A 21,290-nucleotide genomic window follows, 5' to 3' on the forward strand; every position below is an offset into this window, starting at 1 on the left:
AGTTAAAAAATGTTAAATGGATGTATTTTAATCAGTCAATCTTGTACCTGCTCGGCCCATGTTGTCACAGATAAATATACCATCAGTGCTGCTACTCTTCCAGGCCTGGTCCTGACATCACTGTTAAACAAGATTGATTATATTTAACCCTTTGAGGTTTCAAGGTTGAGTGGCGGGTGGGCTCGGGATCTGAGGCATGTACGTGTGCTTCTGATATGCACATGTTTCAGACCCCCGCGCCCCCCCCGCGACACGTGTGAGAAGGTCAAGCTTGAGAAAAGACATAACCATAATTACTCAGTAAGTCAGAGAGTCAAGTTCTATTAATCATCGCCCGTGGTTAATCTCTGCGCTTGCTTCACTCATGCACACACACACACACACACACACACACACACACACACACACACACACACACACACACACACCTACATTCTTGGAAATCAGTAGTCCCTTTTTATCAGCTAAAAACGTTCCTCTGTGTAGGAATAATTCTTATTTTTATCACGTTTCAAGTAACTGAGGTGTCCAAAAGGATGTAAATCATTCGGAATGGAGCTGAAAATTCCAACGTGTTTCGGCCATCTGTTATTTCAGCGTGTTTTCGGTGGGAGAAGTATGAATGTAATTGCTTCAATCGGGAATGTTGGAATGTGCGAGTGCTCTTAGAAAACTCTGATGAGGATGTTTGTGTTGCAGTTATAACATACGGGGGAGTGAACCATTTGTCTTGGTTTGAGTGTCCATTGCTGGCACTTGCTGTGTGTAATCTATGATAGTTCCTGATCATTTTCATGTCTTTTATGACTCAAGAACATCAAAAATGACCTCATTAACACTTCATTCCATCCAAATTCCAAAATTAATTCAATGTAAGATCTTTACAGTTTTTTTCAGTCATGTGTATGAAACCTTTTCTGTCAACTACATGATTTCAACTGATGTTATGTCTTATTGGTAATTTCATAATTAGATAACAATAGGTGTTATTGTAAATGTAATTGTATGAACTTCTGCATAAGTGGCGCTTTTATTTTGAAAGCCAAATGTTGTAACCATAGGTTAGACTTTGGTACATGAATCATATATAATACCCGATGTGTTGTTGATTTTCATGTTTATTGACAATACTTTATTAATGATTTGTAAAAAAGAAGTTGCTACTGCTAACTCCCATGATGGCTAGGATGTGAAGTTGTAATGGATTTGATCTCAAATGTATATTTAAGATTTTTTTCTTGCTCTTAGCAATTACCGTTGGACTTAAGTGGATCTTTGGCCTGTTAATCTATGTTAAGACCTGGAAGTTACACACATATTGAGCACAGTATAGATAAGGGTTGTCAATGTTTAAATGTTTTCCACAAATGTTGTTGTTGGTTTTTAACCATTGTGTAACCAGTTACACGCAGTTTTGCTTTGTAACCACCAGAGGGTTCTGACTCCATTCAAACACCCCCTAATCCCATTACAGCAAAACCCTTATAGTAGCTATTAGACAAATAGTATATAAATTGTAGACCCTCTTCAAATCGGTACTAAATTTTAGCCAACATAACTAACCAAATTTTTTTGAGCTTTAAGGTACACTTTAAATCCTTTAATTTAAAAATCTGTAAAAACGTATTTAAACTTTGAAGTCACATCATGAGTCACCATAGCATTACTCAAGTAACACAATTCATGGAGTAATACGCCCCAGGGAGTAATACTAATACTAATTCACGAAAAGTACAACGAACACCAATGTTTGAATAAAATTGTTATACTTGTAAACTTTTAACAATCATTCATAAAAGCTTCTAAGTCTTCGCTGTCAAAAGTCCCAAAACTTTATTGACACCACAGTCTACCATAAGTACAGTAAAACAACAAAACAATACACAGTTATATACAGTTATAAAACATGCAAATTTATAGATAAAAAAAAACAACTTGTCAACAGTTATTGATTCTTCTAAATTAGTTTTCTGTGTTCACATATGTTGACACCCTAGTGTGGATATAAAAGATTGATCTACTCAATTCTGTCCATTTCAAATTTAAGAAAATAATTGAATTCGCAATGAAACCAGATTTCTCCAGGTGTCTTTGTGAAATCTGAAGATCGTGTGACTTTTGTATCGTCTCCATATGACGCGAGTCCCTGTCGACGTGTCCCTCAGGGACTCGCTCACAAAGTAGAGCTTTTAATTTGTTGATGTAAAACAATCCGTTCTGTCTCCTCTTACTTGGACAACAACGTGGACATGAGCTCATCGTTGAATTAGTAGCTATGCGAGAGAGTCGAAGATCATCGGCGGATAAATGTTGTGGAAAGTAATAATTCAATTTCAATTATGATTATGTATGAAAAAGAATCTTCGTCAAACACATGAAAGGATAGAGAAGAATTAGGCGGAGAAACAACCATCTTCTCCCGATTTACTCTTGCGTTTCTCTCGTGATGCACAGACAACATACTGTACGTGGATGTAAGTGGGCGTCATTGTTTTAATACTTCTGCGATGAAAAGAGCTGTTATTTTAGCTTAAAATAAAACCCAGAGCCACATTGTTTTTAATTTACAATGTCTTCTGTGGCTTAAGCAAAGCACACGTCCCATGATGTTGACATACCTTTGCGAATCTGTCATAAGAAAATTGTTTTCCCAATGAAATATGAACCTCGACTCGGGTCGCACTCCCTTCGACGGGTCCTCACTTCTCGACTCACTCCCGCTGACCCTGGTTTCGAATCAAATTCATACCCATATAGTCAGGATCGTAGAATGCTTCTATCAGACCTTGAGCTACAGATAAAAAAAATCCACCTCAGGTATTAAAAATGGATCTTTCTCCTCAATAATGGCATAAAACCCATTTAATACCTACCCTGCCCCAGCATATGGTGAGTGTGTGTACATGTGTGTGTTTTCCTGATAAGGAGGGCAGCGTGGTTGATCGGGATCCTTGTGGTTAGCAGGGTAGAGGAAGTAAAAAACGCTCAGAATTAATGGATTTAAAAAGAAACGTGATGTATCTTTAAGTCAAAAGATTTTTTTTTTGTTGAAGATGCATATTATTTTCATGCTTAAACAAAAATGATGGATGGATGGATGGATGGATGGATGGATGGATGGATGGATGGATGGATGGATGGATGGATGGATGGATGGATGGATGGATGGATGGATGGATGGATGGATGGATGGATGGATGTTGAAGACTGAAATCTCTTTATAGATCTATAGCGAAAACAAGTTTTAATATTTGGTTTAATAATGATGTCACAGCCTTTTATTTAATCTTCTTTTTTTTTTTTACGATTATTTCGTAGCTAGATCCCAAAATGTATTGTCAATGATTACCACCTTCACCAGATCTTTATACTGACACCATGTCAGTCCAATGAGACGGTGAAGAAAGCTGTGCACAAGCTTAAATTCAGATAATTGGTCGACAAAACTTATGTCATGTTTGAAGTTTATCTACATATGTTCATCTTTCACTAAAGCTGAGGTGAAAGTGTCACAATGATAGCCAACTAAAAATAATGTAAACAGATGAGTGTATGCACATGTAGGGATTTCACCATTTATACTTTTTAAATATTCTTGTGAGTTAAATTCTATGTTGCTGGAACATCTGAGTCAGTTTCAGGATTACAAAATAACAGACTTTGCATCGAACACAATGACCCGTCCGGGTCGGAGACGCTGATTTATGAAGCAGCTTAAATGGTCTTGTCTTTTATTAGAGAAGATTATTCTTCATTGAAGAGTAATAGTTGTGTCAAACGCAGCAAACCAAAGAAAACATGCCTTATTTTAAATCTGTTTTTTAGACTAGAGAAGACATCCCAGCCCTGTATTCCCCCACCTTGTTGTTATACTCTTCCAATTTTATTGTGTAATGTGTTTATTTAACAAGTTACCTTTTTTAGCATCTGAAACAGCATTGATTTCCTTTAATAAAATTATGCCGTGCAATACCTGCTGGTAACACTGGTTAACCATCACACACCACATTGTAATCTGTCTCTTGTCCTTTTTTTTTTTTAGCATAAGGCCAAAAAATATATGAACGTCTCTCCTTCTCACGCAGAGCCAAACTCTGTTCAGGACCAGGGACAGCACCCTCAGAGAGTATTTTGCTCTGAATGAGCTCGAAAATCAAATCAGATCAAGTAAATCTTCAAGAAAGGTGGAGAACATTTACTTTTTCCTCTTCATTATGACCAAATCCAGACGCAGCTTTCCAGGCTTCATGTTTTATGTTGTGCCACCCAAACCTCGAACATTGAAGTCAGATGATGTGAGGCATGAGAATTGAACAGTTCAGTTGTAGCTAAGTTGTGTTAAACAATGTCACGTTTGTTCTCCACGGAAAGGGTTTTGGTTGAGTCACGGTGAGGCAATATAATGGATTTCTGTGCTCCTCTGTGTATTGTATGGTCAAAACAGTTGGTACATCAGTCTGCAATGAGGCCCAGTTGGTAGTCGTTTGAAAGTCTCTTGATGTGGCGATGTACGCACCGACTGATTTTGTCTGTTTCCCAGTCGACCAAGCACATTCAACCTTTTGTTCCGCTGTGGAATACGTGTTTGTTCCTTTGTATTGTCTGGAGTAAAAAAAAAAAATTGTCAGCCCGCTGGCAGTGGTTTTTTGTTTTTGTTCCAAAGAACTTGATCCAAGTTTATTTGCGTGCAGGGATGTTACATAGATACATTTTGTTCCGGCTGCGGTAGTCTTGTATCTCAATTGAAATTTATGGAAAAGGGTGCGTTACGAAAAGAATTCAATACGTATATGACTCTAATGATAAAAATTCATTGTTGTTTCTTCAACTTTGTTTTTAGGTTTGCAACATAACAGCGCTATACTGTAGTTTTGACAACTCAGGAATGATGCTAAGCTAGTGCTTAGTAAGTAAGTAAGTAATTTTTATTTGTTTGCGATTTTCCAGACCAGGGTCACAAAGCACTTAAACAATCAAAACAATATTCAATAAAGTATATACTTTAAAGGTCAAGATAAAACTGATAACACAACAGGAGTTCCAGAAAATCAAGGAAAAGCCTGAACAAATAAAAACGTCTTAAGATGTTTCTTGAAGGAGTCAGTAGATCCATAGTACAGAGAGAGTAGTACTCACACTCTCGATATCCCAGTCAAGGCACTTCCTGTTTACCTTAAAATGAAACAATTATTGAAATATCATCGTTGTTGTTTTTTAAAAAGGCATTTGTAACTGACTCAAATAGTTATTATAATTGTTATTTTGTAGATGCTTCTGGTTATATTTTCATGGACTACTACAAGCCATGTTTCCATATATATTCACACAAACCTTAAAATCTGTTTCCTCTTAACAAAAGTCAAAACCAAACAGATACATTTTTTTTATCTACACATCGCTGTTCAATTGTGCAGATTTGTGTAAAAGTAGTCGACTTGAGTTGAGGTTGTTGACAGATTTGTCTGATATTTATACAGAAGCCTAGACAAAGCTTTTGTTGTCCCAGATTCGGTGGTTTCTGACCGCTTGATTCTCTATCCTCCCCGACGCTATTTAAAACTCCGTCCACCGAGACAGTGTGTTTGTCTTTTCCCAGGATTTCGGTGCAAACACTTGTCAGCTCAATATCTCCAGAAACCCTTGAGGGCCTGGATGTTTTTAGGTGCCTCGGAGGAAAACAAAGGCAGGGCCGTGGAACAATGTTTGTGAAGCGTGAACCTCTTAACGTCTCTTCTGTCAACCACGAGGCAGCACAATGCTTTCCCTCTGTACCTTCTTCCAATTCCTAAACCACTTTTTAGACTTGCAAATCCGGGCTTTGGACTTTGATGCTGCGCAGCCCTGCAAGTATTTTAGACAGCTGTAAAAACCACCGCTATTCCCACTTGACGAATGTTTTTTGGTCATGATTTGTGTGGATGTGATGTGGTGTCTTAATGTCTTTTGTTTTCTGCATGTTCTGCCCAACAACTGTTACCAGCTCAGAGTTAAACAAATCCCTCTTTCTTATCTTAATACTTGACTGTCAACAAGTTTAGTAATAAAAAAATAAGTAATAATATTATTACCTCTTCTTAATTTAGTAGCTTAGAATAATTTAAAGATAATTTTTTATATATATATTTATTTGGTTTTAGTTTTATGCAACCATTTTCTCTGGAATTCGTCGAAATCACTCCAACTCCACTATTCGAGAAAGCTGTTGTATATATATTTTATTTTAAAGTTACCTTTACTGTGTTAAAGAGTTGTACTGCACATGAAGGACATAAAGTATTGGACCACTGACTGTTTAATGTAATTATTTTCACTGACCGGCCTTTAAGGTTTGGCAGATTAATTCATATTGTGAAATATACAGTGATATTGTAGTAACAAGGATATATGTGTAGTATAGTCGAGTACTTGACTCTGGTGTTGTAGTATTTACAGACCACATGACTCTCGACGAAGTCGTAACTGATTTCATTTGTTTTGAAACAAGAATATGTTCAAACATCAGCTTTAAAAGCTGCTTGAGTCCACTGTATCCTCTCGTCCTCAGTCAACACCGGGATCTTGCAGGACTGCTGCAATCTACGGACCTAAACTCAAAAAATGAACACAACAAAGTGTATGTAAATAGTAAATAAAAAATAAAATATTATTTTTCTTTATACACACTTTATTGAACTACACATCATAAAAGAACAATAACATAACATATAGAATGTGATTTTAAAGCAAATAATATGCTATTATTGTAATTATTCATAATATATTGCTTAATATTTTTAGAGAAAAATCAATATATTTCTGTTGAATATAGAATATAGGATATTTGTTTATGTGCAGACCTTAAAAATCCCTTATAAATCATACAAGGCTGGTGGCCAAGTGGTTGGGGACCACCAATAACAACCTAGACTTGTAAAAAATCCTTAAAATGTTTAGATCATATTTGTTAATTTCAAGCTCTGGGGGCTAAATCTGACGGGCCATGTCATTCTACATGGCCCATCAGATGGTTGGCTCAAATGAGAGTAGATTCATGATAATAATGATAACGGTGACCTATCTAGATCGGGATGTCAACTATTCCAATAAGAGTAAAAACTTGTGTTAAAAGAAAGTCAACGATAATTCAGATTGACAATATTGCTATTGGCTTCACACTCCCAGTAACAGACTGTTCTGTAAATATACACATTTTTGGACCCGCGAGTCAACTCTTAAACTCGATCATGCAAGCGAAAGCCAAAGGCCAAAATCTTTTGACACCCCTGGTTCAAACCTACGCGGGGGGTTGATTAGTATCTGGCGGAAAACTTTGTCCAACTGCAGCAGTCCCGTCATGCATTTAGAAAATAACTCTTTGGAGAATAGTGTGTCTTAGGAAGTGTATTTGTGTGCGTTTTAATCGGAGCACCAAGCGAATGCCACCTGAGTGAGGTCATGAATCTCAACTACAAGGAAGTTAATAGCCATGGCTTTGGTCATGACTGATATCATACCTTCTATTTCAGCGGAATTATTTCCCTGGAGACGCACTCGAGCCGCCGTGTCATGAAACCATCAGCGTGATGGAATTTGTTTTTTGATTGACTCATTTGATATTAGTTTCAGTTTTTGGGAGGCACTGGCTGAGAACGCCAGAGTGTTTCGAAACCTGTGTTTTGGTTTTGTGCATTCAGTCTCCACAGAGACGGACACATCTGGGCGACGTGGCTTCACTGAAAAGGTCACATGCTACCAATGATACGATAAGAAACGGACAAGGTCCCCACCGGATCAGAGTGGATTACAACTACATCATTCTAATCCGGAGATATTCGGTTTCGGGGACAGGTGTTACTTGTTAAACTTAGGTGTGCCACACACAGAACCGAAAAAGTTTATTGTATGTCAGATAATATCAGCACTTAGGTTTGGATCTTCTGCAGCTAGAGTCAAATTCTAATCACTGGTTTTTCATGGATCCCTAATGGATTAGCTTTTTTTTCCTTTTTTTTCAAGAAGTCATGGATGAGTAAGATTGATCTGTGATGACGAACTCAGTAGTTCTCTGATACAGCAAGGAATGTTGGGAAATTTCCTCAAAGTAATCATTTTATTTATTTATTAAAACTGGATCAGTAAAGTAGTTCCATCTCGCTGCTGTGAAGTAGTCTCAGTATGCTAATATGCTAAGATAAACTAAGCTAAGCTAACATGCTACTAAACAAGTTCTTACATTTTTAACACATAGGTGATCCCGTTGGTATTTTCAAAATTTCGGAAGCAATTCAATTTCAATTTACCTGCCCTTATCTAAAACTACACCTTCTCTTTTCAACCCTCAACCATAGATACAATCATTAGCATCTTGTGAACAAGACAACTGCTCTTTCACCAACACTTTAGAACACATTTTAACTATTAATAAGTTATTTATTAACATGTGTATTAACAGCAAATTAGCCACTTATTACACATTATATAGTACTAACTCACACCTTGTTCATTGTGACTATGCTTTACCCTTTAATAGCATGATTTTAATCCTGAACAAGACCTTGATTACCGATTATTAAGAGGAAATAAAGATAAACTTTTGTGGAAACTGACCTCTTTGCATTAACCCTTTATTATGTGTTAGTACAATGAAAGAAGTAATTCACTTTTAATAATACTATCTTTTTTAAAGGAAGAATGTACTAGTATTACTAGCATCCATTACACAATTACTCAAAGATCTTTTAACACTGAATATCTATAGTTATTATGATGCTGTAAATAATTGTAGATGCAGCTCTTTGTAGATTTAACCTGAGTAGAAAAAATACTGTTAAATGTTAAACATGTTTTATGTTATAACCGCTGAAATACTTGTAAAACAAATATGAATATGCTGCCATTTAAGAATAGTAAGCCTATTTGCAAATTACAAATACTTGTTTTTCAGTTATTTGGATGCTATTAATACTAATTCAATTATTTAAATTTTATTTTAAGTGTCTTATCACTGGTACATTTTTACTTTTTTTAACTTTAAAATAGACAGTATTATTAATAGTGAATTGTTTCTCTGATTGTACTTAAACCTAATAAGGGGTAAATAGAGAGATGCTAGTTTTCACCAATGTTAATATTTAATTACTTATTTTTTTCCTGTTACTCAGTAATGAATGTGTTATAAAGACTATTAATGATCATGTTATTAAGGGAAGACTATAGTTGCAATGAACAAGGTACTTATAAGTGACTGATTTGTTGTTATTAAAAATATAAATAAATAGCATATTAATAGTTAATTTTTGTTCCCCATGCTAAAGTGTTACTGCTTCTTCTCTTTGACTGTCATGTAAAACTTCTCGAGCAAATGCCAAACTCAGGCCCGGGGTGATAATACGAAAAATTATGCTGATTAATTGTAAGTTTAAAAAGTGGCAAGCGACACAGTCGTCACACAATATGTTGCGGTGAAAGTCACATGTGTATTTTTGTGTATACAAATGTTTTATTTGTGGTACAAAGTGTCTCAAATCACCCAGTATAAGTTATGTTTACTCATTAAAAAGCTTTTAAAAAGACTTTAACATTTGCAGGATTACTTTTAAAACATACTATAATCTGTACTGTTTTTAGTCTTTTAAACCAACAATTAACAACATAAACATTGCATAGATATTAAGAAAAACAGATGTCATTGAACCCAGAGAGGCTCCACCTTATAAAGCCACTAAGAGCTTCTTTCGAGGCTTCTTTGGCTTGATCTTAAAGTTCTCCTAAGAAGACATTTAAGAACTTGTTTGGAAAACACCCGTATCTTAGCGCTCCATCTTAGCCGAAACCCTTCTCTAAGAGTCTTCAAGGACGATCGAATCCTGGAAACCCGGCCTTTATTTTTTAAGAACCATTTGTGTTTACCCTTCTGGTTGGTTATTATCTAATTTAAAAGTGGGTGTTTGTCGTTTTAGCCGCCATCATGTCATTTACAGATGGGGTCCCTGATATGTGGGCGTTATTTTCACGGACCGACCTTCCTTTAAAAACATTTTCCACTCAGAAAATATCACCTTTTTCTAAAACTAAACACCTTAAAGGCTGTAATAATCAATAGAACAGAAGTCCTATGAAATATCTTCTCTGCGGCACAATAACTAATGCCTCACTGGGGGTTTGGAACCACTGGTTAAAAGTACACGACTCGAAAGTTTCTGCTCTGGACACCAGGATGAATAAAGTAGAAGCAGTCGCTTCCATCTCTGGATTAACGACGTGATCAACCGACATATGAACCGACATGCAGATGTCAGCTTCTGATTCTACAAAGAGATTTCCGACGGTGGAGCTCTTCTTTCATCTGAACGGGACTCGTAGGGGCTTAATTCATGCCGCCCCAAAACAAACACATGTGGCCAACTGGCTTGTCTCAGTGTCACAGCAGTCGGAGGAGTCGCGAGGAAGCAAAACATTTCATTATTTTTCATTCCTCTCGTTGTACGTCTTCAATTTGTCTTTAATGTTTTCTTCTTTCTTTTTTTTCTGTCCCGGGGCCGGAGCGCGAGCGCTGATGGATTAAAACAAAGGGAGCCGTGGATGTTTGAAGCCCGGGGAAAAGACGTTATTATGACTTCTCCCTCGAAGGTCAAGTTGAGCCACAGGCGTGATAAGGACCCCGAGAAGAGAGGGAGGCACCGGCTAGCTTAGCGCGGAGAACTCAGTGTTGAAATAACAAATCCGTCCGAGCAGATGTTGCGGAAGCGCACAAGAGTTTGTAGCTTTAATTCAAATGGTCGTAAGTGTCATGTCGGACAGGTTTAGGAAAAAGCAGAAAGGGAATAAAAGGAGGAGTAATTAAACGAATGTATGAAAACCGGGGCGAGTTGTTTAATACGACCTAAAGTTCATTTTTAACCTTCAGCGAAGAAGAATGATGGCGACGAAGGACAATTCAGGCTTTGATTAAGAGTGTTATTGTAAAAGAATCCGCCTTCAAACGGTGAGAAACGAGCGAGGCAGAAGGGAAACACCGAAGGTCTTGACCAGGCTTCACCCGAGCTCTCTGACCTCTGGGAAATTTGTTTTCCTTTCATCGGATTGGTTAAATGTTCAGCACATTTGAGCGATGTGTAAATCGTCAAGTCTTCAAAAAAAAAAACCCTGTTCAGTGTTTCAATCTGCTCGTGTCTCCTGGGGCTGAGGAGTGAACCCGCCCGTCCACCCCTTCTCTCCTCACCCTCTCGCCGGTGGAAGGCGGCGTCTGTCTTTTTCACCTCGCCTCGTCCGAGCGCCGTGTTTAAACTCCTGTCAGCTGCAGGGTGACAGAGAGAGTTCACTCGGGTCGAAGGTCAGCCTGAGGGGGAGACGAAGCTTTACCTTCGACCTGTGCGTGGATCGTTTGCTCCTGTGTCGTGGCTAATTGTTAGAAAATAGTATTTATTGTTTTAGCGTTTTTCATCCTGTGACTATCTTTTAAAGGAGAAGATTCAGAAACTGAGTCCGACCTTTGTGTGTGAACTCGTATCGAAGATATTTAAACCACTTTTGGTTAATAGGTTAACTTGTCTGTGATGATACAAGTTGATGCATAACATCTAAAACCATTTGTCTCCGAAGCGACATGTGTTAAAAAAAAAAGCAATATATAATTTGACAATAAATAAACCATTAATAGCCATTAAATTAATCATTTATCTTTTTGAACAGGAGGTATATTGTTGGTATAGTACAGTTAGTCGCTTCACTGACTGTGAAAATGAAACTTCTTCTCTTCTTCTTTTTATCTAAAATGTACTAAATGAGTACATAATTGTCCATAGTAGCATTATAATTAATGTATTAAAAGTAGACCTAGACTGTATTTGAGCTAAATTGCCATTTTAGAATTTCATCATTTCTAGTATTAATAGTCTAAATGAAAATACATTTTCTTTTGTTTTTGTAAAATATATTGTATGGGGATATTGTTGGTTAGCTTCAGGTTTGTTTTGTGGCGTCGTAGTTGGTCTGGATTTAACTTCTCAGAGCTACTAACCTTTTATTAATAAGTTGCCTTAATTCTTTTTTTTCTCCACTCTAGAACCATTTTAAACTAATTTAAATAGAGCTTTTGCCAAGATATAAGTTACATTTTCAATATCTAACAGTCATTTACCTTTACTGTGAATAGAAAAGAAACAATACTGCCCACTTTATATTCTAGTAAAAATCACTTTTAGACTCTAAGTTCTATCTTAATGAACCCTTTCCTGTAACTCCATCTCCAACACTTTTTCTCACTTCCTCTCAGTAAACAAAACCATTAGTTTCTCGTGGACACCATGCATTGTATGTCTTCCATTAGAGTTCTTTTAAAGTCTGTGTAACTAATTTGATTTATGAATATACCCTGAATCTTTTGTTTCACTAGTCCTACCATTGAGTGTGAGCCAGTCTAGTCAACCATGGCCAACTAGCTTGACTAGCCTGAGTCCTTGTTTGAATGTTACAATTTCAATGGTCCTAAACTACCTCATTCTAGAACCTTGAGTACATAAGGACATCATTGAATCCTCACTTGTTTTTACTGTGTCTCAGAAATGTCCATATTTTTGGTGGAGATAAAGAGTGTTAAAAGTTTTGCTTGATCCCTCTTACTTTTGATCTTGTTCCTGTGATGGAAAACCTGTGTGTCTCACATCAGATTAGAGAAGAGAATGTCATATTTTACGTCTTGTTTAAAAAACTTGACGTTCCGAACTTGTGAAAAATGCGACAAATGGCTCTTTACCTCTGCCCCCCGAGATCCGTGTTTACACCGCACACACTGATGTGAAGAAGCCGAGATGGTCGAGCGCCAACCTCTTATTTAGACGTGTGGAGAGCAGACGGTTCGACCACACCAACACCCAAACACACACACACACGACAAGCTTCCACATCAGCTGTGTTTCCACCGGCCACGCTGTTGTGGATCTGCTTCTATTCTCTAACGGCAGCAGACCTGCTTCCACGCCAGTAAACAGGAAACGTGTTGTTGCGCAGATATATTCTAAACAAAGAAACTTGTTGTTTATGTGCATTTATCTTCAGGATAAATAAAGGGCAGGAAGACTAACCTCTGATGTTTTGCTCTTGTCTGTGTTTGTGTGCGTCGCATCCCACAGCTGCTCCACATCTGCATCGAGGGCTGGGGGAACTGGCGCTGGTCGGAGGCCTTCAGCGTGGACAACGTCGGGACCCTGCTCCGGACCATCGAGTACAAGGGACGCACCGCCTCGCTGATCATCAAGGTGGTCCAGCTCAACGGGGTCCAGAAGCAGGTGATTGTTCCCCACAGTATTGGTTACAGTAGTGGCTTGTTTGCTGCTGTCGACGGGTTGAGTTATTTCTATTTTTTAGAAATCCCTTCTTCTCAAAGATTCTTAAATCAGGGCAGACACATGGGATGTTGAATTTTCAATATGGCGATAGTTGGCAGCAGTCGTTACGACCTCTGGAGCTAAAGGAACGTTAAAATCCCGGCGGTGACTAAGGACGAGGGTACAGAAACGAATGAAAGCAGTTACGACTTCGTCAAGAGTCGTGTGGTCTGTAAATTCTGCAAAGCCAGAGTCAAATACTGGACAATACTACACATATATCCTTGATACTACAGTATCCAAACGACCTGTATCGTGATACATATCGTATCTCCAGATTATTTCCAATAAACAACCGTATCAGATTCCCTACTTAAGTCTGAGTTACTTGCAAAAAGAAACCAAAACTTTTATTTTTAGATAATGTAACAAGTATTGTCATGTTCTTATAAGTTTTGTTATAATCCAAACTAACTGAGTCTCCTTTTATGTTTCTTGTTTGTTTTATTTAGACCCACAACTTTGATGAAACATTTGGCATAAATTTAAAAAAAGCTTTAGGTACTTTAGGTTAGGATCGATAAAGTTCTACCGAACCTAAAGTACTTAGAAATCTCTAGTTTTTTTTAATGATTAAAAACTATATATAGCTCTCAGACTCGTGGCCATGGGGACAAATCTGACCGACTTGTATGTGGCAACAGTTCAACAGAGGAGTCACAAACATTGCTGTAACACTCTTCTGACAATAGAGGGAGCCAGAAACAATATTTTTAATATTACGTGTTGCTTCTTTTAATCATTTTGTTTAAATGATATTATTATATTTAAATCAACAAGACCACTTAACCAATACAGATTAAAGACAGACATGGTACATCTATTATATTCTTTTTTGTCTTTTTTCTTGTTGCTCATTACATTAGAGTTTAAATGACTTTTTCCAAATATAGGTAAATCTGAAATCTGAAATATTGTTTAACTTTAGTATTCAGATTGTCACACTGTCTTAATAATATATTCTGCTTCTTTGTAAAAAAAAAAAACAAGCTCAGTGATCACTCACACAAACCTTCTAAACCATATGTGTAAGACTCTTAAGACCTTATGTGTAAGGTCCAAATCTGGATGGTTGTCTAAAAATCAAAGTAGAACAATGTTCATGTTGATATGTTGACCTATAAAGATGCCAGCGTTTAAGAGAAAAGAAGGAACAGAGATTATGATAATGGTAAAGTAGAAAATCAAAGAAATGATTTAGATAAATTGAGCATCAAAGAATGAAAAGACTATATTAAAATCAGATTCCTACTTCCATTTTTGGTTCCTGATTTGGACTCCTCAAAGATTTTGGTCCCTTGTGTGATTGAGTTTGACCCCACTTTATGTATTAGCATCTTCTAAAGCATGACAATATTAAACCCTTGGATGGGAACTAACACTTTCCTGCATATTACCTGTTTTTTCATCATATGCTAAACTTACCATTACTTTACAACGTTCCAACTATAAAATGATAAATTCCTTATCCACTATGATTTTAAAACAAAGCATCTAAAGTGATCACACTTCATGTAGCAACACAACAGTCAACTCTTGAAATCACATTTTCTGTCTCCGTGTGAACACGCGTGATGTCAACGGATCCGGCCGGTGTCACCGTCTTGTGTAAACAGTGTCAAGTGTCTATCATGTCCTCCAGTCAAAACAGACTGAAGCATTCTTTCCATCTTCGTCCGAGACACCGCTTACATCTTGTTCCCATTTGACCTAATGATGAGAGCGAGCGCGGGTCACATCCAATTCACAACACTAATTCACGAATGGCGGTGTCGTCATTCCTCCGCCGTCAGCCGCCACGAGGCCGTCGCTCACTGATTTGCTTCCATCTGCTTTTATTTGGGATTGAAGAGCAGAGGTGGGCGACACTCCCACTTCTGGTGTTGGTCTCATACCAAGGAAACACAGCGTTCATAATGTCAATACATGCTAAAGATACTTTTTCCGATTACTCTATTTTAGAACCTTTTTTTTGGTCCTTACAATTATGACTTGGGCTACACTTAACAAACAAACAAATTTGAAAGTGCAGGTGATTTTTTGGTTGAATTTGTTGGTTGAAAAATAATAGTTTTGGGTAAATTTGATGGAAATATGTTTTATTTTGAATTCAGATACATTTTAAAACGGCTTATTTTCAGTCAACCCCTTCTGGTCTGACAAAAAAGTGGACGTGGCAATGTGTGATGTCATCAGGGGAAGTTGTAAATGCCGTATTCAATAGATAAGATAGATAAGTTAAAATACAGCAAAAACACGAGAATCTGAGAGACTTTTCACTTTGTATGAGTTGAGGTGGATAGTTATTCACAGCTATTTGAAATGTATGGAAAACGTTGAACTCTTAGCAGCCTTTTTCTACTGGGGGGGGAAAAAAACACAAAACGAAAAGTATTAATAGCATCGAAATTACTTTAAAGTAACTATAATAGGGAACATTTAATGGAGATTCTATTAAAACTTGTAGATTTGTGCTTTTTTCGTTGTTGCTAATAGTGAATTACTTTTACTGACAAATTATGAAGATGTATATGTCAAAGTACAGATTGGAATCCAGTAGGATCTGGAATCCTACTAGTACAGATTGGAATTAACTAAACGTTTTGGCATTCTGATTTGTATTTGAAGGATTCCAGATCCTACATATATAAAGAGAAGCTAGTTATCATCCAATTATTTCCTTATTTCCTGTTAACAATTAGTACTCAAGGTGTTGTTCAGCGTACACTCATAGTTATCATGTTTTTAGGGGTAGAATATAGTCACAATAAAGGTCCGAGTTAGTACTTTATAATGGTTAATACGTGGTGTTGATAGACATGAATAAGTAGCTTATTAATAGGTAATAAATGTTCCCCATTTTAAATCCTACTAGATTTACTTTAAGTGCAAATCTATCTATCTATCTATCTATCTATCTATCTATCTATCTATCTATCTATCTATCTATCTATCTATCTATCTATCTATCTATCTATCTATCTATCTATCTATCTATCTATCTATCTATCTATCTATCTATCTATCTATCTATCCTTCCATCCTTCCATCCTTCCTTCTATCCTTCCTTCTATCCATCTATCCTTCCATCTATCCATCTATCCATCTATCCATCTATCCATCTATCCATCCATCCTTCCATCCATCCATCCATCCATCCATCCATCCATCCATCCATCCATCCATCCATCCTTCCATCCATCCATCCATCCATCCATCCATCCATCCATCCTTCTATCCTTCTATCCTTCTATCCTTCCATCTATCTATCCTTCCATCTATCCATCTATCCTTCCATCCATCCAAAGGAATGGAAGGAAGGAATGAAATGTTTGGTTTATACTTGAGATTAAAAGCAAAATCCTCTTATCAAGTGGATGTTTTCATACTTTCTTTCAATCATTGCTGATGACTGATGACTGATCTTCCTTCCTCAGGTCATCATCTGCGGGCGACAGGTCATGTGCAGCTACCTGACTCAGGACATCGAGCTGCGAGTGGTCCAGCACTACGTGGGCCCCGACGGGCAGACGGTGGTCCGGGAACATTGCGATTGCCTGGAGGCCGGCGCCAAGCTGCCCTCCTATGTGCTGGAAGACGCCGAAATGACGGAGCTGTGTGTGAAGGCCAAGGGAGATGAAGACTGGTCTCAGGACGTGCAGCTGGAGAGACGGGACAAGAGTGGAAACAGCTGCGTCGTCCAGGTAAAGATAGTTCCACTCTTGTTCTTTTTTACTCTTTATTGCAGCATAATTATTGCATTAGTTCAGCCAAAATTCTAATGCTACTCATTTTCTACTCACCGTCAAGTCAACTGAGGAGATTCTTTTCAGAGTAATCAGTTCCTTTTTAGAGTTATAGGCAAAATGTATCGTCTGTATTTTAAAATAGTTTTTTAGTGGAAGCTCCTCCTTATAGATTTACACTGATAGTCTGAGATCTTCTGGTACAAACAATCTTTACATTTTTGGGGCTTTTTGTCCGGAAAAACTTCTAATGTCGAGGCTTCAATACAAGAGGGAAATTACAGTCGAGCAGTATGGAGGGATTTGGATGTTTTTAATTGTCTTTTTGGACAAAGACGAAGACAACTGAGCTCCAGTCGCTACATTAAAATGAACATACGTTTATGTCTACAACTCTAAAAAGGAACAGATTACTCTTAAAATAATCCCAAACTTTAGTCAACATGAGGGTGAATAGAACATGAGTGAAATCTCTTTAAATATTGATACAGTACATAGTTTAGTGATGATCTGAATTAGATTTTCTAATCGTCGGTGCTTCTGTTACTCAAACCAAATGACTTAATTTATTCTTCGATGTTTCTCAGTGAAGTCAATATTTTGGGATGATTCTCATCGCAAACGGTTTCTTTGACAAAAAAAATCTTTCTTTTAAATATCAAAGCATTTACAAAGTGTGTCCAGATGTTTCACATCAGATTTTCCACTGCGAATTAGACGCAATTTCATTTTACCTCATCGCAATCACGAGCAGATATTTCTTCAAGAGCTCTCGGACACCGAGCGCCACAAAATCGACTCCTGTTCATCAGATCTGGTCCAGAGTGAACTCCTGACTCGGCTAATAGCACATAAAAGAGCCGAAAACGATGCGACCGCAAGAACAGATAAAGCTAAAATGGGTTCCAGCCCAGCGACTCATCAGCAGGCGTGTGCGTCTGCGTCCTTTTTTTTAGCGGGACCACCGAGTGTGGCCAGATCCCGCCTCTCCTGGGTGGCCACGGTGGCGCAGGAGCAACGGCTCGCCAACAGATTTGCGATTGTCCACTCAGATTGACTTTCAAAGGTATTTCCACTTTCCAATCCGTTATGCAAAAGATGCTGAGCGGCCGAAAAAAACCCGAGTTTATGCTGATTCATAACAACGAGAACCACAGACAGGAAACTGGAGATGATATGTGGGCACACGGAGAAGGCTTTGAAGTCACTCTCACACTGGTCGGATTAGCACCAGATGATCCATCTGTCTTGTGTTCTTCCCCTTCCTGATCCCTCTCTTGTTCTGTTGTCCTGCCTGATGTACCCCATGCTGTTTATGGCCGGCCGCTCTTCATCCCCGGCTTCTGTGTGTGTTGGTCTGAACATCTCTGGCCTCGCTCCAGCCTTGGCAGCTATCGGCGCCCCGCCATTCATCGCACATCTGGAGGCTTTGGCTCGAAATAAAAGTCGCTCGGTGTTTTGAGTCCTTGGATCTCTCTATCAGCGCTGTCTCCTCGTGTTTCACTCACGTCCTGCTGTCGTCACCGGACAACTTTACCTGTCTTTCATACTTTCACGTCTTATTGTTGAACGTTCTTCTGACAGTGGCGGGCAGTAGCAGGATAAGAAAGTGTGTAAAGGTAGATGTTTCAGCGACAACGAGTTCACAAAATGCAAGTCGACATTCATTGTATTCATAAACTTTCTTGTTTTAGTTTGTGTTCTGACTCTGGTTATCTCAAGATAGTTTAAAGAATCGGAGACACACTTTTAGCGAGTTAAAAACAGTTCATATCATGTTATTACGAAGGTAATTAAAATAATTTTCTGTTTGAAACTATAGTTTAGAACAGGGGTGGGCAATTAAAATTCTTCAAGGGCCACATTAAATTCTGTGAATGTTGTTAGGGGCCGTCAAGAAAAAAACAGACGAAAAAATCCTTTAAATAAAGGACATTAAATCCTTATTAAATATGTTTAATTATTTAATTATATGTTAAATAAGCTGCTATTTTATTCTTGTATAGATGAGTTTTTTTGAAAACATTTTTTCAATTAACTTAAAAAAAATGTTTGAGGGATTAATATATACACATTTTTTAATGCATTAGAACCATTTGTACATGATCATACTTTGACATTACGAGGGCCGCATAAATACAGTCAAAGGGCCGCATGTGGCCCCCGGGCCGCTCTTTGCCCAGGTCTGGTTTAGAAGGTCGTGAGGTTTGATCTCACTGATTGCGTGTTTATTTTCTAAGAAACAGAATTTTGATTTGTTTATTTTTCGATTGAAAGACGTAACTTTATTCTTTCATTATTGGAAAATTTTAATGGTTCCTGCAGAAACGTCAAGAAAGAAGAATGATATAAAAAACACATTACATTAAACATGCTGTACACGTATTGAAAAAAAAAGTAATGACAGAAATATTAATAAATTAAATACTAATAAATATAACTACAAAAATCAGTAGTACAAGTGCAACACAGATCAGGGAAGGGAGTAAAACAAATCAAAGATAATATATTACTAAAACAAAAAATGTGAAGAATAATATTAAATAAGTTCGGATTTAAGCTTTCATTAAAAAAAATATATATATAAAAAGGAAAATGTATATACACTGAATATCATTTTAGAAGTAGCTGAAATAGTCAATTGGTTCCATTGATTAAATTATTAAGTCATATATAATTAAAGCAGCAATACGTCAGATTTAAATTATTGTTTCTGGCGCCCCCCGTTGTCAGCACAGTGTAACAGCAATGCTGTGGCTCCTCTATTGCACCGTTGCCACGGTTTCATTTGTTAAGAAAAACAAAAGAAAAGCTCTTGTTGGGTGGATTTCCTTTTTTTTTATCTTTAAAAAGTCTCTCCCTTTTTCATAAGAAATCTGATGCACTGTTTTGGAGCAGTTTACTGGTCCATGCCTTGAGTCATGACTGTTCGAAATTAAACCAATCATTGCAGGACATGGGAACAAAAAAGTCAAAATTTAATGTTTTGCTGCTTTTATTACATTTTTTTCAGGTAATTTGATTTGTGTTTTGTCAGAATTCATCTTATTGTAAACATTATCAAATATATCCTATAATTGAACCTGGATCTCTTAACTTAAAACATATTTACGACCGATCATTTCGCGCCTCACTCTCACCAGGCCGGTTTTAATATCAACTCCATCTTCTCACTTTGACGTCCAAAAAAAAACCCGTCGCCAGAGTGTCACGTAGCCGAGAGTTCGTTCTGGTCTCTGGCGTCCTCGGGCTGATGAAGAGTGAGCAGCACAAGTCAGTGACGTGTAATGACTTCACTAATAGAGGCCACATGTTCACATGTGACTTTTTCTCTTTAATCATCTGGTATCTGAAGCCGTTATCACTCTCTTCTTCCCCCTGACAGACTGACTCCCTCCACTGTGTGAGTGGGGATGACCGTCATCTTCATCAAAGTAGTCACTAAAAAATTAAAAAATTAAAAATACTCTGTCTCTACACCAGGTGCCTTGTTCCAGTGGATCGCTGCTCTATGTGTGGTGCACTCTGCTCACCGTCGCCCCGGATTCTCTCATGCAGCAGAGAGTGGTGAGTCATCGTAGAAACTCAACATTTAAAAAAACAAAACTAGGAGTTTTACTAAAAATCTTCTCATTCCAGGTCATCTTCAGCCCACTGTTCGTCATGCGGAGTCACCTGACCGACCCGGTGATGGTGCACGTGGAGAAGCGGAGTCTCGGTCTGAGAGAGAGTCAGCTGGTGTTAGGACAGGGCCGGCAGGATCCTCTGTTGAACACCGAGGCGGACCTCACCCATCACCTCACCTTTCAGGCCAGGTAACAATCCCAGAAACGCCTGTATAGAAATAAATAGTTAATAATTAGCACGAGCAATTCTGGGGAGATTTGAGTTCTCACAGCAGAAGGTTCTCATTAAAAACAAAAAATGGGGAATATAAATGTTGTATTTATTTGTATTACACATAACATAACAAGAAAATAATAATAATAATAGAATATAATCATAGTGTTATATAACAATCTATATATATTTAATACATAATACACAAACTGTAATACATGTATGTTTAATATTCTGTTTATAATTATACCAATAATATATAACGCTTTATTTTGTTCACAATACTGTAGTGATATCCAGCGACACTGCATAGATATTGAAAAATATACTGTAGATATAT

General features: G+C 37.6%; 1 protein-coding gene across 2 annotated transcripts in view; it reads left to right on the forward strand.

The window, feature by feature from the left end:
* The window catches only part of vps13b (vacuolar protein sorting 13 homolog B), a 304,204-nt gene that overhangs the window by 255,943 nt on the left and 26,971 nt on the right, over positions 1-21,290 (forward strand). For both annotated transcript variants that reach the window (XM_087805873.1, XM_087805872.1), the window contains exons 47-50: positions 13,110-13,265; positions 16,802-17,068; positions 20,594-20,677; positions 20,750-20,925. In XM_087805873.1, the coding sequence (XP_087661999.1) occupies positions 13,110-13,265; positions 16,802-17,068; positions 20,594-20,677; positions 20,750-20,925 (683 nt within the window). The remainder of the gene's footprint in view (positions 1-13,109; positions 13,266-16,801; positions 17,069-20,593; positions 20,678-20,749; positions 20,926-21,290) is intronic.

This window comes from Callionymus lyra, chromosome 13 (genome assembly GCF_982586985.1).
Source record: "Callionymus lyra chromosome 13, fCalLyr1.hap1.1, whole genome shotgun sequence".
NCBI classification, from domain to species: Eukaryota; Metazoa; Chordata; class Actinopteri; order Syngnathiformes; family Callionymidae; genus Callionymus; species Callionymus lyra.